Source organism: Sciurus vulgaris (assembly GCF_902686455.1).
Source record: "Sciurus vulgaris genome assembly, chromosome: 6".
In the NCBI taxonomy this organism is placed as follows: domain Eukaryota; kingdom Metazoa; phylum Chordata; class Mammalia; order Rodentia; family Sciuridae; genus Sciurus; species Sciurus vulgaris.
The window spans coordinates 31,860,750-31,886,672 of NC_136466.1; the positions used below are offsets into that span (position 1 = coordinate 31,860,750).

General features: G+C 43.7%; 1 protein-coding gene across 1 annotated transcript in view; it reads right to left on the bottom strand.

Annotated features, from left to right (window-relative positions):
- The window catches only part of FSTL4 (follistatin like 4), a 399,917-nt gene that overhangs the window by 201,634 nt on the left and 172,360 nt on the right, over positions 1-25,923 (bottom strand). Inside the window, exon 3 of the mRNA XM_079144143.1 lies at positions 8,192-8,437. Coding sequence (XP_079000269.1) covers positions 8,192-8,437 — 246 coding nt within the window. The remainder of the gene's footprint in view (positions 1-8,191; positions 8,438-25,923) is intronic.

Sequence of the window (25,923 nt, forward strand, 5' to 3'; positions counted from 1 at the left end):
CCAAATTGGCCACCTGGAAGGACACTTGTGGGGCCAGGGGCTTCACTTCTCTTCCTTCCCTGCTTCTTATGTCCCCTTCCTTCCTAGTGGTCCCTTGATGCCCTTGATGACTCTCCCAGCATAGAAAATCCAACGAGGCCTTTGGGCAGGGTTCCTCTCTTGCCATCTGCTCCTTTGCTGGTCCATTCTGATTTGTATTAACTGGAGGATTTCTAACCAAGGCTTCCTATTTTGTCACTTGGGGAACTTAAAGGTGACCTCATATGTCCTATTTAATACCTTATCACTAATTTGTGCATTCATCTAAAAAGTGAACATCACTGGTGTGCTACGGATAGAAAGACAAAGCAAATGTCCCCACTTGTAAGGACACTCAGTGTGGAAGGGAACTAAGCAAGCTAACTAGAAATTTCAACAGAAAGAGTCCTTTGCTCTTGATAGAAGTTCTGATGGCCCTTTCTTAGCTTGAGGCTCGCATGGAAATCCTTGGGCCCTGCAGGTTTACTGCAGATAAAGAACGAGGCACTTGGCCAGGTTCCTGGGCATATCATTTCTTCCAGGCCATGGCATGACTAAGGGTGGTGATGAAGAGGGAGGTCCCTCAAGGCTCTCTCTTGGTGGGTATGGAGAGTAATTAGAAGGATGATCTTGGCAAGGGACAAAGAGCTTGGGTTTCCAATGATCAAGAAGTCCTCACATGGATGACTTCCTCAATTTCTCTCCTCTTACTCTGGACCAGAAATTCTGGCCTCCTCATGGAGCACCAAACAAGATTCTACCTCAGGGTCTTTGCACCTGCTATGCCTTCTGCCCCGGGATGATTCCCCTAAATTCCTGACCTCATTCAGGTCTTAGCTCAAATGTCACATACCACATTAGGGGCTCTCACTAGCTGCCGTCCCTTCCGTTTCTTCCACAGGATACTTGTCACCACTGAACATACTTTATCTTTGGTTTGCTGCCTGTCTCTCTCAAGACTGTACCTGTCATGAGGGCAGGACTCTTGTCTGTTTGTTTCCCATTGTATTCCAGGGCCCAGAAAACTCCCTGACTTGCAGTTGATGCAGGGTGGCTGAATGAATGGGTGGCAGGAATTAAGCAGAAGAGCACCGTATTGAATCCAGGTCGCACCTTGGAAATCCCACTCTTGAAGCCAGATGGGAAGTGGGTTTGAAGAAGTGTGCTGGAAGAAGAGGTAGGTAGGAATGTGAAGGAGGGTCTGACATACAGTTGGGTCTTTGAACATGAGACAGTTTGGGTCTTTGAGGCATGGCTGGGGCAATGGGAAGGGGTGGGATGGAAAGAGAACCAAGGAGGGTCCCTGAGTAAGGAGAGCCCACAGGTACGATGCTGCTGGGGAAGGATGGTCTATGGAGAGGCAGAGGGTGGGGACCAATACCTGGAGCCAGCAGAGCAGGGCTGCATGAAGGATAATAGATGTCACTGCAGGAGTGATTCAATAAGACCAGACCTGAGAAGTATCACCTGGACTTGGCATTTAAAAGGGTCAAGCGATCTTAACCAACTCAATGGGCAGTGGAGAGAAGGAATATGGGAGAAATAACATGGTACCTGAAGAGATGCTGGTGCAAAAGCAGGCTCCTTTTGGTTTTAGGGAAGAGACTGTGCTTGTCAGTGGCCAAGACACTGAGGAACTCACAGAGAGGGAGGGGTGAGGGAGGGGTTGAATACCAGAAGGAGGGGGTGTCAGAAAACAGCAAGCAACAACGTGTGTGGGGGAGGCTCCGAGGTTGTAGCTTGCTTCTGTAAGTGAAATCGATGCAGTGTGAGACTTTCTCAGCTCAATAACTTATTAGCAATTTTTAATTACTGGAATGTAATTAATTCATTCAGAATGCAGCAGCTCTGTGAAGCGCACCACACGTGCTGAGCTGATAACATTCTTGCACATTTTCAGGGTGCTCACACTAAGACATTTTCTTGCATAAAACCTAGAGGAAATAGTCAAAGAAGACACATTTGTTTCAAGTCGTATTTCTTGATCCTGGAAGCAGATACTACAAATGGGATGACTGAACTCCAAGAGAGGCTTGGCTGGGGCTTGTTGAGAAAGAGTTTTGAGTCCACCCTGAATAGTTTGCACCAAAGGACAGAATCCACGGAGTGGGGAGGGGTCCTCCAAAATGAGGTTGTCCCTAAGGATTTCCATTGGTCTTGAGGTCTTGGGGGTGTCTCTGGTTAAAGCGGTTGCCAAATTATGACCCAGAGTGGGGGTGCTAGGGATTGGTGCATGACCTTTCTTTGATGGTCAATTTCACGGTCAGGCCTGGCATCCTGATCATTCAGGTATCCTTGTATTCTGGCACAGCCTTGGCGCAGCCAGTGGCCACTCAGCAACTATCTGAAGCTGGGAAGTGGAAAGTGGCCCAACTTTTTGGTGGAAAGTGGCCCAAACACTCCCTGTGGAGCTCAGAATAAAGACAAGGAAGGGAGCTAGGTACAGAGAGATTCCTTTGCAGGGGTTGGAGGAGCAATAGTAGCCCCTGGGCATGAATGTGGGTAGAAGCAGGAGCAGAAGGACAACTGGAAGAACAGGAGAGGAATTCCAGAGAAAAAGCAGAAGCCAGTCCGAGCTCCAAGAGGCAGGCTGGGCTGATAAAGGGCTCATGCGGAAGTATCTGCCTGTTTTCTATCCCAGGGTCCCTAGCAGCCTCTGGGTGTCCCTGTGCTCCCTGCTCTTTTCTTAGAGGAGAGACATGGTCTGGTTTTCTGAAGTCCGAGGCCCTGTGAGTTGGGATGATTGAGCCAGTTTTCCCTGGAGAAGCCCCTGCTTCCCATGCAGGTGCGTGAGGTCTTTCCTAACAAGTTGGGCTCTGGAGCTCTCCTTCACATCGAGAAGTCTTTTGGGGAAAACAGGAGAGATGTAGCAATTATGTAGCAATTGCATCTGCTGGGAATATGCCTTTCTGGGACATAAATAAAAACAGCTCCAAAGTTGTGGGTGTTTTCAAGGACTGGTGGCAGTGGCAGAATTCAGGCCCTGGGCTTGACTCTGCCTGTGTGATTTGGGACAGGTACCAGTCTACTCTGGGCCTTGGACTAGCTTATTTAAAGAATGAGAAAGTTGGACTAGCTTATTTGACTCCCAATTAGCTTAAGTTCAAATTACCTTGTTTGGTACCCAAGGTCATTATTCCCAACCTTTTAAACCAAGCAAACCCTCCCTCAGCCTTTTTTTTTTTTTTTTTTTTTTGCTACTGGAGATTGAACCCAGGGGTGCTTAACCACTGAGCCACATCCCCAGCCCTTTTAAATATTTCATTTAGAAACAGGATCTCGCTGAGTTGCTTAGGGCCTCACTAAGTTGCTGAGGCTGACTTTGAACTTCCAATCCTCCTGCCTCAGCCTCCCAAGTCACTGGGATTATAGGTGTGTGCCACCACTCCCAGCTTCAAGATCCTTCTTGAATATTTCTTCTGGAACCTTCTCTAAACATTCCCCTTCTATCCTCAGGCAGGTGAATCCCTTCGTTGGGCTGCACTGACATTTTCTGCATTCTAGGAACTTCTTCCATGCTGGGAATCAGGGATGCTTCATCCTCCTCTTGCTTCTCTACTAACATGCTAAATGCTCAGGTGACCCATGACTTATCTTTTCAAAGAGTGAGCCAGTTGGAGAAAGTGACAATTACATTTGACCAATGGGAGGTCAAATACTAGTCATTCCTAATAAATATGTGGAGGACCAATGTTCTTCTCTTTCCTTGCTCATAGGAGGACTTATCAGTCTTTGGTCCATAACTAGCATTGTTACCTAAGCAGACAGGAGTTTCTAGCCACTTGCATCAGCCCCTTGAATGTTTTCCAGTGTTTGCAATGACATCATCAACATATGGAGGCTGTTGCTACCAGTTTGAGAAGAGTGCTCATTACAGGCAGGCACCGTCCATTGCACATTCATGAATCTACTCTATGAGGTAGATGTTGTTATTATTCCCACTTTACAGATGAGGTAAGTGAAACACCACAAGCCTTGTCCAAGCAGTGTGGTGGGCTGCCTCTTAGCCCTATCAGCCTAGCCTTGCTTAGGACCCAGCACTTCCTTCCTAGAGGGGCTGCTCTGGCAAAGCTAAAACAATCCCCTGTCCTTTGAGAGCATTACAGCCTGCTGTGGGATCTCACGCATCCCAGGGTGTGGGTCTCCTGCTGAGCTGTGAGTATCTTTCCCTGGCAGGGCAGAGGAGACCTGTGGAAGAACAACAATGTATCCCCCAGGTGGGGAGCCTAATTCTTAAGTCATCAAGGTTCAAAGCAATGACAAAATAGCAACAAAATAACCATAAGAGAAAAGGTGGTCACTCCCCCCACCAGCCAGATCTATCTATTAACTTGCAGCAAAATGTGGAGTTCTTATGCCTGCTTAGTAACACTTAAAAAAAAAAAGGATTAGCAAGACTGTAATGTCTAATTTCTTTTTCTCTCACAAATGGGAATGATTTCCTTTAACTTCTTAACTTGGGAATTCAACTCAGAAGCACCAAAATACACCTACAAACACCATGCTGAATGAGGAAGCTGAAAGATTCACTTAAAACTGAACTTATGAGAGCCCCTTTTTCTTCCATAGTTCCAAGTTTGATTGGAAAACTTCCAACTATACTTTTGCATCATCTGGTATTAAAACAACCCTGGTTGGTGAGTGTCTGCTGAAGGCCAAGCTCTTCTTGAGCATTGGAACATAAAACCAAGTCAGAAACATAATTTTAAAAATGTCAACTAGCCACAAATAGGAATGCGACTTTGATAACTTTTAGAACACAAACTCTGCATAAAGTTCAACAGTGGATCCCACTTGATATCTTGGTATCCTCTTGGTAGTATTTGGTGCTGAGAAAATGTGCAACTCCTCATTTTGCCACCAGCAAAAAGAAACACATCTTTCCCACATCTCCCTCCTTGTCCCTGACCTTCAGCAAGAGGTACCCTGTTTACCACTTAGGAGGGATCAAAGATGCAAACTCTAACTGGAGCTGGGCTGTGGGGTTCAGTCTGACTTTCACACATGCTAATGATCCCTAAATGAGTGTATTTCATCCCACATTTACAAGGAATCTCATTGCCACAGAGACTAAAATGTGACACCAGAAGTCATCTTATAAATGGCTTCTCTCGTGCCAAATGGCAAGTGTCCCCAAACAGTCCTCAGTAGAGACCTTCCCCAAAGGGACCAGGGATTGTGGTCACAGAGGGTGAGCTCCAACCCACAGTGGCTCAGTACAGCATAACCTACCACCTCTTCTCTGCTTATGCTACATATTCCAGCTTCATAAGGATTGTTCTCATTTTGGCTTCCAGGGGCAGAAAAGTCCCAGAGAATGAAGTTTATAAGTTATCTTTTGTAGAGTCTGGTAGGAATAGAGGCTAGAAGATGCATGATTCTAAAATTTTTGTTTACTTGGGAAAAAAAGATGTTTTTAAGTTTCCTGTATTGATAACTCCCTGAAAATTTGGGACAAATGATAAATTGTCATCCATGGAACTCAAGCTGCCACCATTATGAGGTATAGGGACAATAGGAAGTTGTCCTTTATATCCTCCTCTCTCCCAAGACCCCACTCCCTACTCTCAACAAAGCCTCTGACATTTATTTTCTCTTGCACCCAGTTGGAGCGGTGGCTCTGGTGAAGGTGGGGAAGTGCTTGCCCCAAAGCCCCCCACCTTAGGGCTGGCCTGTCTTCCATTGTCATAAGCCCATTAGTGGGTGCTCAGGTCTTTCCTGTGTGCTAGGCACACCCTAGAGGAATGCGAGAGGAGGAGAAGCAGCCTGGCCTCCTGCCTACCAGGACCGGAGCTCAGCCTGAGCATGAGTGCTGGAGGCTTCTCCCTGGAGTCCAGACCCAGGGGCCAGTTGTACAGAAAAAGTTCTGGTTCCACGTAGGCATTTCTAGGACAGCATCTGGGGCTGACAATCAGCACCTTCTTTGCCTTCTCTTCATTAACCATTAAGTTATCTAGGCCCCCAAATGTCCGCCAGGACCTCCCAGCAGAGCCTGTGTTCCTGCTTCTGTGTTCCTTTGCATCTCACTGTTCTAGGCCAGTGGCCAGTTTAGAATCAAATAAACAGTGATGGCACATATCATTAATACGGAACACTTGGGACGATTCAGGCACTGAGCTGTACAGTCTTTGTGCAGCATGTCCTTTACTTCCACAGCTAGAACACAGGGATGGCCACTTGTCCCATTTTACATCTGAGGAAAGATCCAGGGAAGTCCACGAGGCCATGCAGCTGGGAAGCCTGATGCAGCCCCAGGTGTATTTTTTTTTTTTTTTTTTTTTTTTTTTTTTTTGAGGTTGCAGGTTCTGCTCTAAACTGAAGAGGGATCTCAAGGAAGGCAGTTCTGCACTACCAAGAGGGTGATGATTCACAGAATCTGTGGAACACTCATTACATCAGAAGGACTCAGTGGATAAATTCAATCAGCATGAAGCGGAGCTGAGCCCTTATCTGCTTGAAGCTGCCCCCCACCCCCATGCTCCCTAGCTCGGCCGCATCATCCCTCACTGCTCAAGTTTTGTGGTTGTTGTCCTTTCCCTTGTGTGAAATGAGAAATGCTGTTTGAATAACCAATGGTGAGGGAGGCAGTGCGTACTCTGATGCAGAAATAAAAACCTTCAGGAAGACGCAATTTGGGGGATATTGGAAACCGGAGAATGGAACATCAGTCTATAAAATTCAACACGGCCAATAAAGCTGGAGCGACTGGCCAAGTGTTTTAGTGTGCACCATTGCCAGGGAATTGGCAGGCACATGCTGGACAGTGTTTCCAGACTAGGGACATTTGTCCTAGGCTCATTTTGACCTCATTTGCATGATGCATCTCATGATTCTGAAGCATCTCAGCATTAGCATCATAAGCACAGCCATGAAAGTGTCCAAGTCTATTCTCATCACAGGCTAAATGTTCCTTTCCAGGGCCCACACTGGCACAGGTAGTAACGGTGGGAGAGTGGCCCATTATGTGACAGCAAGTGGCATGTGGCAGAGGTGGCAGAGGTTAAAACACCTGTGCTCCCTGCCTCAGCTGTGACTACCCCTGCACATACATAAATCACGTGCCACATGCACATGCTAGGGACAGTCACATACTGAGGGTCTGTAAGAGTGAGGTTGAGCTCAGCACCTACATTTTGGGTACCTGACCCCTCAAAGTTCAGACTGCTAGAAGCCCTTGTTGGCCACCATTGCAGGCACTTGGCAGGCCCCTCTCCCAAGCCTTCCCCTCTCTTCCCTGCCCCACCCAAATCAGCCCTCTGACCTCATGCAACCCCAGGGGGGCTCTCCCACCTCTGATGTCCCCTGGCTTAGTCTATGTGGGGTTGTTTCCATCTGCCTACATTCTGATTCTGCCTTCTACACACTTCCTAGTTTATTCATGCATGTCTGTTTTGTTTTATTTCTACAGTCTGTGGCATATGTTATGTACTAGGGCCACATCAAACCAGGACTGTGCATCCTAACTCTAACATCTGTGAGCATCTGAGAGCCACTGAGCATCTTCTTACGGCACTATGCTAGGTGCTGAGATCTATTAGTGCATAAAACAGCCTCATGGCTATCACCATCTAGTGGGAGCCAATATGACTTTCTTTCTGATCTAACCACAGCATAAAACAGAAGTCTTTTGGTCCCATCTCCATGGACATGTTCTGATGTTCATGTATCTTGCTCAGAGGTGTGACAGACAGGCAAGTCATGGACTAATTTGCTGTCAGTAACTGCTCCAGGACAGCTTGAGAATTTGCCATGCTGGGAACCAGTGTGCTGGTGGCCATCTGGTCACAGTGTATGCACAGTATATTCTCCTGATTCATGGGACAGTGGGGTAAACATGGTCACCATCACCACCTTGCCAGGGTCCACCTTATGTGGAGACCTGGGTTACACTAGGTCATTTGGTCCTTAATGGATGCAAGTTCTGCACCAGTGCATGTTTGGTTTGACCTCCCTGGATTCTGCTCTCTGCGGCAGAATGGCAGCTGTGGCATGTGTGTCTGGAGGTGGGATACAGACAGAACATGCATCTCTGAAATGCCACAGCTGCCATTCTGTTGAAGAACCAGTCTTGCTCTTTACTTGCTTTACAGTTGTGACCTGTAAACCCAGTATCCAGGTCAAAAGGGATCCATCACAAAACCCAAAAGCGTAGGGTAGAAAGCCATCTCCCTACCTTTGAGGAAACAGTCCTTGCTGTGGACGACGATGACCTTCTTGCCTAGCAGGCAGGCGGCACGGTGGAGCTCACAGTGGTTCTCGTAGAGAACGCCGTCGGAGCCGCACACTGGCACGTAGCTGGGCCTGCAGGCCTTCAGGCACTGGCACTCGGGCTGCCCCGTTGACCTGCTGAGCACGCACTGGCTCCCGCGGCTGCACCGCTTCTTCCCACAGGAGTTTGGTTGCCCGTGGCTGGAGAGCCCTGTAGGGACACAAACAGGGTCAGTTGCAAGATGCCAGTGCAGGGTAGCAGGCTTCCCTGTGGCTCTTCAAGTCATGACCAGCAGTCTTCCTGCCTGTGAAGCTAAGCCTACCTAAATGGGGCTCTAGTGCTCCATGGAGTCCCTGTCCCTCCATCAAGAGGCAGCCAAGGAGGGCTTGTTGCCCAGTGAGATCAGGTTTGTGGATGGCTCGCTCCAAACATCTCAAACACAACACCTGGAACCCAGGGACGGGCCTTTCATAAACTCTTGGTTCTTCCTTCAGCTCACTCTTCCTGCTGCCAGGCGACAAATGAACATACCTAGTCACTCTGTGCTCACACAGAGGTGCCTTACACCAGAGGACAGAACCTGCAACCACTGTCCCCAGCCCTGAGCCAATAAGACTAGAAGCCTGTTAAAATCAGTGACTTTTTACCAAAGTGGCTCCCTCCTTCTCCTCCTTCCCTCTTTTCATTTATTTTGTGGCACTAGGCCAGACCGTGTACTAGGCACCTTAGGGGTCTCCAAAGGTGAGCAAGACATGGATCTCCCTCTCTGGGACCTGGTCATCCTGTGAGGTGATGGCGCACATGCAGACACAACCCTGGTTAGGCCAGGCCAACAGCTAAGGGGGCCCACGGGCTACTCTGTAGGGAAGCAAATAGGGGCAAGGCTCATGGAGGAAGTAAGCACTATGGACCCTGAAGGTTGAGAGGAGGAGGCTTTCTCTGAGACACAGCAGGCTAGGGCTCCAGAACTCTCTGCAGGTATCATTTGTGTATGTCAGGTATGAGACCTGATAGGAGCAGGAGTTTTATGCAGGGGTGGGAGGGAGAGGGTTAGGCCATGTGTGGTTCTAGGAGACTGAGAGAGCCAAGCGGAGAAACTGAAGCATGATACTATAGGCACGGGGGGACCATGGCAGAGTCTAGACAGGAGGTGTTCTCTTGAGTGTTCAGGATGAGGTTGGGGAGGGCAGCCTAGGTGGGAAGACCAGATGTCGGCCTTTTCCTCCACGGACAACAGGGTTCTCCATGATATATATAATCAGTAGTGCCACCAGAAGCCTTTCCCCCATCCAGCACTTTCCAGCAGAGTGTCCTAGCTGTAGGTAGGGAGGCCAGCACATTGCTTTGGGTGTCCCCTGCACCCAAACACATACCCACAAGGATCTCAGGAAAGCAGTGCCCAGAGCTCATATCCCAGAGGGCAGGGTGGCTAGTCCAGGGGCTTTTTTCCACAAGGGCACTCATAAATACATGAAAGGCCAAACAGATATCACCAACCAATGTTAAACTTCTTTAGAGGAGTTCAGAAAATTAGATGATTGCCATGTGCCATTAATAGTAGCAGATGGAAAGTTGAGACTTATAAAGAGATATCAAAATACGAACAATTAAAACATGAATGCAGATGGCTGCAGAAGTCTTTGCTTTACGTTTTAATTGAATCTTCAAAATACTCAGCAAAACAGAATAGCTTTGATAGTCGGTGCTGAGCCTTTAGCCCCAGTTCCTGCCCCATGGGATTGAAATGTCTAAGGGAAAAAAGAATCCTCCTTTTCTTGTTTTTGGTTAAGTCTGCTTTTCATCATTATGGATTTGAAAGGAAAAAAATCAGTTATCAGCAGATTAACTGCTTGATTCAATAACTCATTTAAATTCCTCCAGCCATGGCAAGCTAAGAAATATTGACTTTTTCTTGAATCGTAATAAACTAGAAGGTCAACATATCTCTGTGTAGTATAAAAGTGCAGATCCTGAGCAGGGGCCTGTGAGTCTCCTTTATCCACTTTGCTAATTGTTGGCATGTCACCTGTCACAGGAAGGCTGTACTCCGGGGGCTCTGCAGCCTGCGGGTGGAGGATCGCCACTGGTGAGCAGGAATGGGGGAAGTGGCTGAAGGCAGAGTCTTGGTAGGGGGGTCTCTGAACTGCAAGCCCCCTCCTCACAGGGCTTCTGGCTGCATTGCCACAATGTGTTTGATGAGCACGATTCTCCTGGGTTGTTGGGAAACGGGTTACCCAGCAAAATGCTGGTAGCTACTTGAAGAAATTAACACAGTTCTAGAAATATCAGCTTTTGTTTCCCAAGATGGGGTGAGGACATAAAGCATTGCTGTTGGAAGACTGTATTAATAAACTTCCCTGTGCAGATAGGATGGGAACCTGCTAATCACCCCTCTTTGAAGTGTCAGAGCCTCCTCTCTGAGCCTCTGGCCTCCAGAGTCCACTGTGGGCTTTTGCTCTGGCTGTGCCCATCCCCACTGCGCTCTCCTTCTGGTTAGATCAGCTCCAACTTGCCCTTGAGTTCAGCTGTTCCCTCCCAGAGGGTCTGTTCCACATGCTGGCCTCAGGAGGCCCCACAGGGGCTAGGCTTTTGTCCTTGAATGGCCCCAGGGTACTCAGCTTTTAAGAAACATAAGTTTTGACTTGATCTCTTTAACACTGATTCAGTGCCTCTGTTTCAACACCAGATTAGGACTGGGGTGATGGGGCACCACATGCTATGACTTTGGGCAGGTGCATCTCCTTTTCCTTCCCCTGGGGGCAGGAGGGAAGTGGAAGGATGGAGGCGAGAAGTAGAGAGTATCCCTGAAGGTGTGCCTTTGGCAGTAAAGGGAAAGAGTTCTGGAGAGATAGAGCAGAGGGGCTTCAGAGACCACCAAATCCAGCCAGGCAGTCAATCTAGACCCTGCTCATCACAGACCAGGGAGTCTGCTCTACCTGATGCTTTCCTTTGAAATGCCCCTATGTCCAGATTTCAGTGAACATTTCTGAGGACTAGGGCCACATGCAGGGCGTCCAATGCCCAGATCCCAGCTTGCAGGTGGGACACCTGCCACCTTCCCTTAGGCCTTGCCCCAAGATGTCAGTGTTAAGAAAACATCTGTGCCAACCTGTGGCCACGGACTTCCTCGAGAACACTCAGGTTCTCTCTGATATGGAAATCAACTGTCGGCAAATATTTGATTCCTAATTATTTGCAATTAAGACAAAAGGAGTTCTACAGCCCTGGGAGCTCCCTTCACAGAGGCTGTTGACAGCCGGCCCCATGGTGAGCTGAGAATCCCTATGCAGGGCAGGCCCGGAATCTGATCCCCAGACACAGCCACGATGCTGACCAACGGGTGGTTTCCTCATTAAGCAAGCCCCTCACCACTACCTCCTTCTTGTCATTAAAACAGAATGAATTCCCCACTCCTACCAGGATGATGATAAAACAGTAATGGGAAAGGTAACCAAGTGAGACTGCGAGCAACTGCCTGCAGTATTTATGAGGACGACCGCGACGCATGAAAAGGATATAACGTGCTTAATTTATAGTCATAAAGAAAGTCATTTACCCAGGTTAAAAACTGATCATCTTGCCAAATAAGCTGCTTTTCAACACTAATTAAATTTACTGAACATGGGTAGAAATGGGAATGATTACATTAAAGTGATGGCGGCAAGAGAAACAGTCCATTTGTGCCAGTTGGTGCTCAAGATTCCCCATGTGATTCAAATAAGCCCCTTGGATAAGAGTGTCACAGATGGGGATCACCATAGCTCAGAGAATAGGTACAGGTGCATGATTTAGCAAGTGCAGAAGGAAAGCCTGTGGACCCTGGGAACGGCGCTAAAGGGGGGTGAATCCTGAGATCTGTCCCTGTGAAGGTTTATGTGGAATATTCCCCAAAGTCTTATGTGTAGAAGTCATGGTCCCCATTGCAGCTGTGTTCAGAGACAGGGCTTCTGATAAGTGATTAATTACCAGAGACAGTGTGCACAGAACCCAAGAACCTTAAGAATCCTATCTACCACCTTCCATGAACCCCAGCCTGCCACAGTAGCCATCTCCAGCTTCTACAGACATAAGTATCTATCTAGGAACCAAGTGGCCACCATGGGTAGATACAGTCTTACATGGGTTATTACCTCACTGGTAATTAACTCCTTGAAAGCTGAATAAACTAATGGATACTAGCATGGTTGGAGGAAGCAGGTCACTGAGGATGTGCCCTTGAGGACTATATCTTGTCTCTGTCTCTTTGTCTCTGTCTCTGTCTTTCTCTGCTTCCAAGCAGCATGCCTCTGCCATGCCCTTCTGCCATGGTGTTCTGTCTCCCTCAGGTCCAAAGCAATGGAGCCATCCCACCACGGATTGAAACTCTGAAACCACGAGTCCAAATGAACTTTTCCTCCTTTAAGTTGTTTATGCCAGATATTTTTGGTCACAGCAATGAAACACTGACTAACACAGACCCAGGCAGAGGAAGCGGGTTTTAACTCATGGAGAGCAAGAAGACTCCTCTGCTGTGTCCTGACAGTGGGCTACATCTAAGAGCACAGCTGGATTATTTTGCTTCCAAACTCTGATTCAGTCTCTAGCAGGTTTCTTGGCCCAAAATAAATCTATGTGTCCTCCTTTCTCAGAGCTTGTGCCCTAATGACACATGAAGAAATCTATGGTTGGAATGTTCCCTCCAAGACTGGAACTGAGATTTAATTTCCACTGTAACAATATTACAGGGGTGAAACCTTTAAGAGGTGATCAGGTCATGAATGAATTAATGCTGTTATCACAGGAGCAGGGTAGTTACAGGAGTGAGTTCCTGATACACAGGATGAGTTTGACCTGATTTCTTCTGTCAGACATGGGTTTGCTTGCCTTCTTGCCATCATGAGGCACACAGAGGCCCCTGGCAGATGCAGGCACCAAAGTTCTTGGATTTCTCCACCTCCATAATCACAAGCCAAATAAACTTCTATTGTTTATAATTTACCCAGTCTGTGGTATTCTGTTATGGCAGCAGAAAATGGACTAAGACAAGGGGGAACCCATTAGTTTTCCCACTTTGGGATGCTAAAGGCCTCCCCTGCCCCCTACACAGTGAGGTAACAGCTTGGCCACTGGCTGCAGAAACCAAAGTAGGCCAACAGAAGCAGGACATGAACATGGAAGACCAGAGACAGTATGCACAGCACCAAGAACTTTAAGAATCTTATCTACCACCTTCCATGAACCCCAGCCTGAACTTACCTGAAACCCTAGAGCTGAGGACTTGTCTAGGAAGGGCCTCGTGTGTACAGAGATGTGCAGATATGCGGGGTGTGTGGTCCAGGGACTAGAGGTGATGGTGCCAACACTCCACCCTATTTCAAGAAAACTCATACTCTCATTCATGCCCAAGACCTAGACAAAGAGTCTATTTGATCTTGTTTCCCTCAAGGTACAGTGCCTGCAGAACTTGGCAGAAATGACTGTAGAATTTGAGGGCATGGCAGGAGTCCCTGTCTGCCAGCTCTCCATCCACCTATCCATCCAGTGATTTTTATTGCTAGGTACTGTGGACATAAGACAGAGTAGCATTCTGCCCTCAGGGCATTACAGCGTGGGAAGACAAGCAAAAGAGTAAACCAGCAAACAAATGAACAAGACGATATGGATTTGGCACAGGCCAGGAAGGAAGTAAATGGAAGCTGGCACAAGAGGAAGCCTGGCCCAGAACTTTCTCTTCAGGGCCAATCTTGCTGGGCACTCCTAGGCTGCAAGGAGCTGAGATGCAGGGGGACTCTGCCACTTGCCCAGTTGCACATCTATCTATCTGACACTCAGCACTCCCTGCTCTACTCCTGGCTGCAAGAGACCCACACGCCACAATCTTATAATCCAGAAAGAAGCCCTTGGCCCTGCTCAGGGTTGTGGGTGAGAAGAGAGCAGCCCTCTATGGGTGCTGACCACAGACCATCTTGACTGGGACTGCCACACTTTCCAAATGTCCTGGTGCTGGGACTGCCTCAGGTCATCTCCACCCTGTAAGTTCTCACTGACACTCCAAAACTGGGAAGAGAGTCTAATTTTTCCTGAGGATATGTGCATGCTAACCCCCAACCAGAGAGGGCTGAGATGAAATAACTGTTTATAGAAGCAAGTCAATGGTAAGGCACCGTGCTAAATGCTTAGAACCCAAGATCTTATTTGACTCTCATTTAATCCTTATCACTGCCCTGTGAACTAGACATACACACCTTTCCCAGAGTGTATTTATGGCATGAATATATGCCCATTTTACAGATAAGGAAATATGAGAGGCCTATGGGTAGATAGCATGTAGGTGGTAGAGCCTAGATTTGAATTCATCTTGATCCAAATCCCTCATATTTGGGATAATCTGCTTGGCTGGAGAGACAGCCCCTGACTTCAGGAACTCATGCTGCCAGGGCCCTAAAGCCATAGTTCCAGCTTCTCCAACATCATGGTGCATGCAAACACCAGTCACCCTGGTTGTGGGATCTCTTCTGCTCACATCTTCTGATATGCTGCTCCGAGGCCTATTTACCAATCACTCTGAGGGCTGCTGGTTTACAGTGCTGCAGAAAGAAGTCCTGCTTGGATCTGTGAACATCACAGACCAAAAGCCATGCCTTGTCATTCACTGTTGCCTGGACAGCAAGCACCCCCACGGTGTTTCTTAGCTTTTGCACCTTACCTGCCCTGACTCCTGCCATTTTGTCTGAAACTGGATAGGTGACTGCTGGACAGACATGGTCTCCTGCAGTGACCACAGGTCACTTCAAATGTAATTAATAAGCACAGTGTGTAAGTTGAAGCTCTTGTTTGCTTCATGAAAACAGGAGTTTGACCAGCTTTGAAAGATGCAACCAAATTCTCCAGATCCCAAAGCTTAAGACAAACACATAGTTATCCATTGCTAGAAGGTAATGTAACCTGTCAGGTGTGTTGCTCACAGTTCCTCAGTTCAGACCTCAAAATAAACCACTAAGACAAGGTTAGAAATGCCTGGGACATGGAGGGAGGGGAACTTTTTCCATCAGCAGGCCTCCCAATTCTGCCTCAAGAGTTTGTACCATATGTGAAAGCTAGAAAGGAATAAGGAAAAAGAAAAGGGGGAGGATTTCATGATGGAGTATGGGAAGGCAAAAGAGGGGAAGAGAGGAGAGATAAGGAGAGGAATGAAATCAACTAAATTATGCTATGGACATGTATGAATGTGTACAATGATTCCAATTTTATGTATAATTTTAATGCACCAACTAAAAATGTAAGTACATAGAAGGAAGGCCACTAAAATAGAAGAAGAGGACCAGGAGGAGGGAAAAGAAAGGTACTGGGAAATTAAATGGAGCAAGTCATGATATATGAATGTATGAATATGTCACAATCTCACTATTGTATATAACTATAATGCACTAACAAAAACATTAAAAAATTTAAAAGAGAAGTTTGTATCTAACCAACTTTATAATGTGCCAAAGCATAAATAGGTTCTTGTGCAGTGTTCAGTGATCCTGGGCAGGGCTTTTGGAGGTGGTTGTTCTGGTCACAAATGAAGCACAATCACCATGTACAAGTGCCACGGTATCCTTTTAAAAACTTAAACACATGACTGGTGGTAATACAAAGTGAGCATGTGCCAACGCTTTGGCCAATTGATAAATGAGGGAGGCTGCAGGAGGGAGAAGTGGGTTCAAAGGAGAATTCGAGGGGCTGAACAGACCTTGGAGGAAGAAGCCTGGGACAAGGTGGCCAGGCTAGACACTCAGCCAGGGAATGACCTACAGGCCAAGGAAAGCACGCCCTTTGAGGTTATCTTTTCCACTCATATGTACTGTTATCAGAAACAAACATACACATTAACATGTCACTGCACAGTCTGATCAATAAGACTGGTGACTCATCCTTGGGGGGCCTGTTAAACAGGGAACCCATATGACACTTGGAGGACCTTCCGTCTCTCTGTGCCTTATTCCCACCTCTTGAATAATTTTCTCAATTCCACCAAAGTACCTCCAGTGACAGATATCCCTGAGGAGCTGTGGAGGACTCTCATCCTTTCCCCCTACCTGGGGCATCTCCTTCTTTTGGAGCCCCCACTCTCACAAAGAGACCACAAAGAGGGAGAAATGCGAGGCCCCAAGTCACTTAGTTTAACTTCAGAGAGATAGCGAGAACTCTCTTGGGAAAGGTGCCATGGAGTGGAGATGGGGGACGGGGGCGGGAGGCCAGCAAGCCAGCTGACATACAGCACTGCTCACTGCTTCCCCATGGCAGATGCCACATCAAAACTTGTCACGGAGCTCATGGTCACCCTAGCCAGGTCCCAAGGAACACCCAGTTACACCTGGCTATTCACTGAGTTTTGTGCTCCCTGGGGCTTGTTAGCTGCCTGATCCCAGCAAGTTCCCTACCCTCTCTCTTCTTATTTAGAAATGAGGCCATATGGTCTGTCCCTTACAGGATCGCTTTGAGGACTGAATGAGATAATTCATGGAAACAGGCTGGCAAGCAGCAAGCGCTCAATTCAGACATTCTGCATTAGTGAATGACTGTATAAATAGGACTGGAAAAGAAGGAGTCATTTCGTTTGATGGATTCAAGTGTGGGTAGTTACTGTTTCCAGGAGGCCACCCTTAATGGAAAGGCACACACATTTATATTGAAAGTATTGACTGGTTTTACAAGGCAGACTCCAAACAACAGGCCTCAAATATCCCAAGGAAATACTTACCCTGAAATTTCTCTTGCACCAGAGATTTCTTTGAACCATGTAAACTTCTCAGCTTCCCAATTGGGGGAATCTGAAATCATATACTCTCAGGACAAAGTGACTGGAACTGATCAAACACAGAACAAAACCTGCAGACTCTGGCACCTAAGGGTGGTATCAGGAAGTCACAAGGGCCCTTGATCTTCCAGGGGAGCTCAGAGCACAGTTGTGGAGGTGGCCTGCCTGGGTCCTGACACCAGCACACCTCCTAAGTGTGTCAGGTCCACTTTCTAGAGTCAAGCCCAAATGTTTCTCTTCCTGCTGGGAGCCCTCTGCACTTTTGTGCCCTCTCCCTTTATAGTATGGGACCACAGAAAGTCCCTGCCCTACTTATTTCTAGAGCTTTCCTTCCAGTTTTCCCACAGGGGAAATAAAGGAGCTCCCAGATTCTGGCCTAGGCCTTCCTCTGGCAGCTAGCTGGACTCAGGGCCCTCTGCAGCCAGCTGGACTCCATAGCCACTCAGAGCTCCAAGTCTTGGTGTGAGGTGACCTCTATAGATTCAGGGTCAGGACCAGACTCCATTTCTCCCCTATTCAGAGCTCAGCACAGGACCTGTCACAGAAGCAGCTGCAGAAAACTCCAGGTGAAAGACTGAATCTGATGAATCAGAGACCCAGGAATGGCTGGGTAGATATCTGAGTCATCAGAAATCCATGGCTTTAAAGAAACAGACACGGTGGCAGATCGAGAGTAGAGACTGCAGAAGGCACCGGGTGGGCGACTAGAGACCTGGGAGGTACCAGGCCAGTATCTTTCACATGTCAGCCTCAGTTTCCTTCACTGGTAACCTGACAGGGCTGCAGAGATCTCCTGAGACAGAAACAATCATGTCACATCTATGAACTTCGGATGTATATCAGAGCGTGTGTTTTACTTGGATGTCTTGGGGCTATAACAAAATTACAAAAAAAAAGTTGCTTGCTTTTTCCCTATCAAGTTAACTCAACTGGCTTTTGAAGGGTTATTTCAGAGAACTTCTTGGGAAGAAAAGCTGCATTAAAATGTGGTGTACAATAGATTTTTGCCCTTGGGAGAGCTTCTTTTACAAAATGGCTTTGTTTTGGAGCATTTTCTCCAAATATATTCCTCTCCCGGAGTTTCTTTTCTTTGCCTAAAACATCTCCAGCTTGCATCTGTCTTACGCTCTGTCACCAGGCCCCTCATTTTTCCTTCAGGTACCAAGCTCCCTTGTCACTTTCTCTGGCTCCTCAGGGCTCTCTCCATCTTTGAGCTGAGGAGACCAGATGTTGCTGTTCTCACTGTCTTACGAATGCCCTGTGATATGGGCTCTTTCCAGCTTCTCCACCAACTAATGATACAAGGCCATGACACCCGAGGCTGCCTCCAATTATTTCAAGGATTACTGTGGAGTCACTTAGAGTGAGCCGCAATGACACCTCCTGCCACTTTATACCAAGACTTGGAGCCCAGCAAGGGATGCTGAATTATTCTAGGCCCCTTTACCTGAGGTGCCAGTGCTGTCCCCAAGTCTATACTTTACCTAGGTTAGATCTGTTGTCATAGAGATGCCTCACAATAATGACACACTCTCTTCCTTGATTATACTTTTAAAGAAAAAAATGGAAGCGCAATTCAGATATTTAATATTATTAGCACATACCAAAAAGACTATTGTCTATTGTCTAATCAATTGTGTGTCAATTGTTTTTCTCAAAGACCTGCCCTTTTCTCTCGGTGGGATTATCAGCCTTAAGAACATGTACCAAAAAAAAAAAAAAAAAAAGAAAAAAAAATCAGTACAAAGTTTAGTAATAATATCGAATAATCACATTTCTTTTATTTTAGCTTTAGTCTGGCTCATCTGGGTCAGGTAGCTGCTGAGGCCTCTGCAATGAAGCCTGAGGCTCTGGGGAGGTTGGTTTTCCTGGGTGATTAGGTAGACTGGGTCTGCTCCTCCTCTGAGATCAGAAAATCCCATGGAGACCTGGGAGTAGGAGGCTTCCCCCATGTGCCTCTATAGGGGCCTGGAAATCTGTCTACTTCTGCAAGAGCCCACAGGGTCAGCCATGACTTAGTTGGGTGCTACTTGTGAGACTACTATTGTCTTATGGTACTTAAGGTCTGAATCTAAGCCCCAAAGAGCAGGCAATGGAAAATAACCATAAGCTTCAGAAGGTCCCACCTCCAGAGAGAGGAAGAAGGAACAGAACTGGAGCTGCCAGAGGAGAAGGGCGACAACTTAAACAGTGACAACAAAGTACCAACATTCCAGAAGAATCATATTCAGCACAAAGAGGGTTTTAAAGAGAAGTCTAACCAAACAGAAAATCAGACAAATTTAAGGAGAGAATAGCCACCACTGAGACTCAAATTATCAACTTTCAAAATCAGTACAGGATAACTCTCAAAACCCAGGGCACAAATAGAAATGAAAGAAGTCTTAAAATACAACAGTCATTCCAAGTCAAAACTTTAAGGCAAGAGGAATAGAAGAAAACTCCTAAACATGTCATCTTGGACAGCCAGTCACAGAGTGTTTCCAATTTAAATCAGGAGCCAGACAGGGATACTTGTCATCATACTGAGATGAAAAAAAAAAAAAAAAAAAATGAAATAATCATTGACATTTGGAAAAGAAACTAACAACTATCTCTTTCTGCTGATTATGTATCCATATACTTAGACAGCCAAGAGACTCTAGTGAAAAAAGATTAGAATTATAAGAGAATTATGATGAAGTAGTTGGACAGATGATAAATGTGTCAAAATTAATCATTCTTTCCCACATTAGCAATAAATAATTAGAAATGGAAAGGGGAAAAATAGTGTGCTCATAAAAATGGTAAAAACCATAAAATATTTATGAATAAATTTAACCAGAAAGCCACAGGACCTGTACAAAAAAGGCTATAAAATCTTACTGAAGGTCATAAAATAAAATTTGAACAAATGCAAAGACATTTCTTGAGTGGAGAGGCATCCTCATAAATTTACAAATTTAATGCAATCCTTTTGGAATTGTATAAAGTGATATTAAAAAGTTCATTTGAAAGGATAAGTGTCCTGAGATAATAAAAGGAAAAAGGAAAAAGGAAAGAAGAATGAAGGCAAAACATCAAACCAGAAAGCTGCTGTGATAAAATCAATATGATATTGAGGGAGAAATACACAAATCAATGACTATAGATGTGGCCATAAAATAGAAAAGAAGATCAAGAAATAAACCCCAATGTATATGAAAATTCTATATATGACAAGTTTGACAATTCTTAAGGGAAAAAGATGATGGACTGATGAATTGATACTGGAGCAACTTGCTATTTGTTTGGAATAAAATAACATTGGAACCCTATTTCACACCATATAAAAAATTAAATTCAAACAACTGTACATGTTTAAAATTTTCTTATTGAATAGTGAATAAATAGAAAATAATACACACTTTGTGGGCAGCATAAGTATTACAATACAATGGACAATCATGTGCTCATTCATCTATTTAAAGGAAAAAAATATTTAAAAATTTTCCCATATTTCCCTCTTCTATTCTCTCATGTCCATTTAGGAGTAACCATTATCCTGAATTTTGTGTTTGTTATTCTTTAGCTTTTATTTGTAGTTTTATCTCATCTTCACATTTCTATGCAATATATTGATAGTTTTGTTTTTGAACTCTGTATCAATGAATCATACTGTATGTACTCATCTGACATTTACTTCTTTTGCTCTTATGCTAATGTTTTAACAACCTATTTGTATAACCTATAATTCATTCATTTCCACTTATAGCACCCACTGTATGCACTTATTATTTATTGCACATATTATTTATTTAAGTAGTCTGTATTAAGTTGTTTATTGCATTTTTATGTGCACCTCTTTCCCTGGTTTTCTTATTTTGGGTGAAATACTACATGTCATTTTTCCCCTTCCACTCATTTAAAAATTAAATATACTTTTTTATCCTTCTACTGTTTATACTATATAGTTAAAAAGCTATAATTAACCTAAAGTCTAAAATTAGTATTTTTACCTTCCACACAAAGAAGGTCAGAATGAATGAATTCCAATCACTGTTTTCCTGACCAAAATACATGATGATCATGTATGTAAGTTCTGTCTTTATTCCTCATAATCTTATGTTTCAAATTATCTGAGTTATGTTTATCTAAAATGTCTATTTTATTCTCATTTTATTTATTTTTTTGCAGTGCTGGGGATGAAGCTCAGACCTTCCATGTGCTAGGTAAATGTTCTACCACTGACCTATAGCCTTGATCCATATTTTAAACAGGTATTTATGCTAAGTAATTAAAACTCTGTGTTCACAAATTTGTTTCTCTTAACTTGATAAACATTTTGTTTTGCTTTCAGTCTTCCATTGGCTTTCATTCCTTTGTAGATAATTCACTTTGGATAATTTTAAGATCTCCTCTTTGGCTTTCTCAATGATGTAAGTTGCATACTAATTTGCATTTATTCTGCTTTAAACTCATTTGGATTCCTGAAAGGATTTATGTCTTTTATCAATTCTTAAAAATTCTCAGCCATCTTCCATTAAATATTATTTCTACTCCATTATTTCTCTTCTTTTTACCCCCCCTCAGGTTCAGCATATGCTACAAGTTCTTATTCTCTCTCAATTTTTCTTATCTCGTTCATGTTTGCCACCTTAGGTATTTCTGTGCTATATTCTATATAATTTCTTCAAACCCATCTTTTGGCTCCTGAATTCCCTCTTCAGCTATTTCTGATCTATTGCTATACTCTTGCACTGAGTTTTCAGTTTTGAAATTTTGTTTCTAGAAGTTCTATTTAGCCCTTCACAAAGATGACTGATGACTTGTAGCACTCTAGATTTTTAATCACATTTTATATCTTTAAAAACTTAAAAATACATATTTTATATTCTGTACCATTTAGCTATTTAGAGATTATGTAGCTTCTTACATGAGACTTTTCTTCACGGTGTGTTGATTTTCTTTTTAAAAAGAGCTCACATTTCCTGAAAATTAATCTGTGAGAAATTTTTGAGATATACTTTGGATAATGAGCTGTTTTTGATTGTGCAGACACCCCAAGGACTCCACCAGTCTTGGTTAAACTAAAATTTATGCTTGAGATTAGTTTGCATATGAGCTAAAATTCCGTGTGGAGATCAGCATATGGTTACACATTATCAAGGAACTTTCTCTCTATGTCGTGCCATGATTTGAGATAAGTATATTTCCTTGCAGACTCTTGGGAAGAGTTGGGTTTCTTTCTTACTCACCCTTCCTTTGAGATGAAAACCTCTAGGGTCCCAGGTTTGTATGGGAGAGGGGAATTTATAAACTTATTCACCCTATAAGGACCCTTGGTTTTGTCCTTGGTGCCCTGAGTCACAGAGGATGTGCAAAACAAAGCTACAGTTCACCCCGTTGGTCAAGATCCTCAACATCAAGTCAGCTGCTGCCTTACTTCTCTGGCTTCCTGATCTCAGTTTCTCTTTTAGCTTCCAACTATTCCTTATTTTCTTACCAGCATAGCAGTGCTTAAAGGATTTTTAAAAATATTTATCTGCCATATTGCCAGAGGCAGAAATCAGACACTGACTTTCAAACATGGAATTTAACAATTAGAAAGCACTATGAGAAGGTGCAGTGGTGTTATTTCCAATACACTATTCTTCAGCCTTTTGAACAGAGGTTGGGAGCAGGTCCTGCTCCAGGAGAGTCTGAGCAAGGCTAGGTGATGGCCAGATGGTCTATTTTAATTTTTCTGGGCCTACTTGCATGTTGAAAACAAATCTAAATTCTCCCATCACCAGGAACTTAACAAAAAGAAACCCAATAATGAAATATAGGGGAGAAAAGAAGAAACAAACACCAATAACCTATGCCACCATCTTCCACCTCTAAACCCTGAGTAGGAGCCCTCAGCATGATATTTTCCTCAATATCCAGATGTGGCTGGCAACAAACAGAAGGTCAATGATGGATCCCTTTTGGACCACTTCGAATCAAAGAAATCAAAGACTGAGTTGAGTTTGAAGTACCTTCTGAGGAGGCTGTGCCATGCTCTGGAAGACCCGGCAGTGGGGCCTCTGTTCTATAATGTCATCTGGTTTCTAGTCCAGGTTGACCAGGACAGACTTGTTCTGATTGGTCCTATTTCCTGAAGCAGAAGTATTAGAAAGTGGGGCTTCACTTTCATTGACATATTTATACCCAAAGCATAAAAAGAACCATTCTGCAGTAAATATTGGCTCAATCTTACTTAGAGTAGCAAAATTAGATAACATTAAAAATCAAAATATTTTCCTAGGCAAATCATATTAACCCAAACAAGAGTCATGATAATATGGTTATATTGTGATAATATGCTTATAACATATTGCATATATCATGATAATATGCAACTCTAAATAAAAACATAGAAATGACTTTTGCTTTTTTTATTTCAAGGAGAGAAAATTCTAACAATGTTTTATCTTCTAAAATATCATAGTGAAGAGGAAGGTAGCAGGGCACGATAGTGACCAAGTCAAGGCCACCAAAAGGAAGGACCATGTGGGAACCTGTCCTACCTGGGTTTCGGTAGACAATTGAGATAGGTAGATGGTGGCAAGGTGGGATGAGGGTCTAGGAAGGTGGCAGAGTGAGGCAGAAGCCTACTGGGGGTTAGCTGATTATTTAACATATAGGGGATCCAGCAATAAGTACATGTATTGAGGACAATGGGAACTAGGTTTCTCTCTGAAGAGGAGAGTGACAAATAAGAGAAGAGGGAAATCTTAGCATGAACCCTATGGTTGGATTGACACGATTGACACTGGTGGTTTTATACAATTGTGCGTACACACACGTTTCTTATTGCAGTTCTCTGAGAAGATCTGCAAGCAGCAAAGCCCCAGTAGCAAGGGGCATATTTAACTTCCAAGTCTCGATGTCTAAATAGAATTTACTACTAAAGGTTCTTTGAAAAAATGGCTTATTCCAGGGAGAGGTAGGGAAAGAATAAGAATAGCCTGGAACATCCTGTGCTGGAAAATAAGCAAGCACTTAAAAAATAATGCTGCATAGCAAAGGACATAGAACAGGTTTGAAGAAAGTCCTACTGGTCAAATCTGGGGCATTTTAAGCATAAGTGATGAGAGTTACAGAGAATAATTCTCTGTTTATGGAATCCATGAGTCCACACTGATTTTAAAAAAAATGAACAAATAAATGGGAAAGGCGCAAGACTTTTTTAATGGTAGCATTTCAATAAGTAAATGTAGACTAAATGATGGAATTAGAAAACTTTCATCTGGTGAGCACCATAGTATTAATTAATTCAGGCAAAATATTATATGTATATTAACTAACATACAAGTAATGGTATTATATGTATGTTAATTGGATTGTATATATGTTAAGGAGAGAAAGAATAGGGCAGAAACATTAATTAATTAATTTAGCATTAATACTTGCTAAAATTAGTGGGTGATAGTAAGAGAAAACAAAGGAATATTTACATAATCTCAAAATACATCATTACAAAATATTTGTTAATTTTAAAGGCAAATAGGGCAATTTTGCAGTGGAGAAAATGGGCAGCTATCACCTTATTCAAGTGATCAAAGGTAACATTACTATTGATGGCACATGTGGGCATCAATTCCTACTTACTGGTTTGCAGGAAGGAGAGCCCATTGTTACTCAAGTAATATCCTTGCCCATATTCATCATCTTGTGGTCACAGGGAAACATCAGACAAATTCAAATTAAGGAACATTAATGAAATAAATGGCATGTATCCTAAAAAATGTGGAGGGTATGAAGGTCCAGGAAAGACTCAAAAACTGTTCTAGATTGAAGTGTGGGAAGGACGGTGACAACTAAGTGCAATGGGTCCTCAGGTTTGAATTTTCTTTCTATAAAGGACATGTTAGCACAGTTGGCAACACTTGGGTGGTATCTTTGGGTGAATGATTAATGGAAATTCTTTGTATTGTTCTTGCAATTTTCCTGTAATACTGAAAATGCTGAAACAAAATAGGTTATCTAATATTTCATAGACATAAATCTATTTCTAGCTAAGATGTAGAAGTTTGCAAAGTCTTGTTGTTCCCAATATAATAATAAGAAAATATCAGAAAAAATCAGATCTTTTTAAAAGCAATAGATAGTAATGAAGGAATATATATCTAAGTGAACCAAATTCCAGAGAAGGACAAGCCTTTAATTAAACTGACATATCTCTATCTCTATCCATATCAGTTATATATATATATATATATCCATATCAATTTATATATATATAAACTTATATATATATATATAAATTAACAAAATCAGGAGTAAAAGAAGGAATACTGATAGAGATAATAAGGCCTGTTTCACTCTACTATAATTCCTGCCCCCTCCCCCTCCCCTTCCTTCACTCCCCTCTACCTAGTATAAAGTAACTCTATTCTCCCTATGCCACTCTTATTGTGAATTAACATCCGCATATCAGAGAAAACATTTGGCCTTTGATATTTTGGATTTGGCTTATTTCACTTAGCATGATATTCTCTATCTCCATCCATTTACCAGTCAATGCCATAATTTCATTCTTCTTTAAAGCTGAGTAATATCCCATTTTATACACACACACACACACACACACACACACACACACACACACACACACCATATTTTCTTTATCCATTCATCTGGTGAAGGGCATTAGGTTGGTTCCATAGTTTAACTATTATGAGTTGAGCTGCTATAAACATTGATGTGACTGTGTGATTTTTAAGTACTTTGGGTATAAACTGAGGAGTGGGTTAATACATTTGACAAATTAAATGCAATGAAAAATTTTGTGAAAATTAAATACAGTGGAAAATTTGAAGCCTGTCAAATGTAATCATGGATTAGAAGATTCAGTATGTTTAAGACACCAATGATTCCTAAATTATGTGTAGATTTAACACAGTTTCAATCATGATACAACCAGATT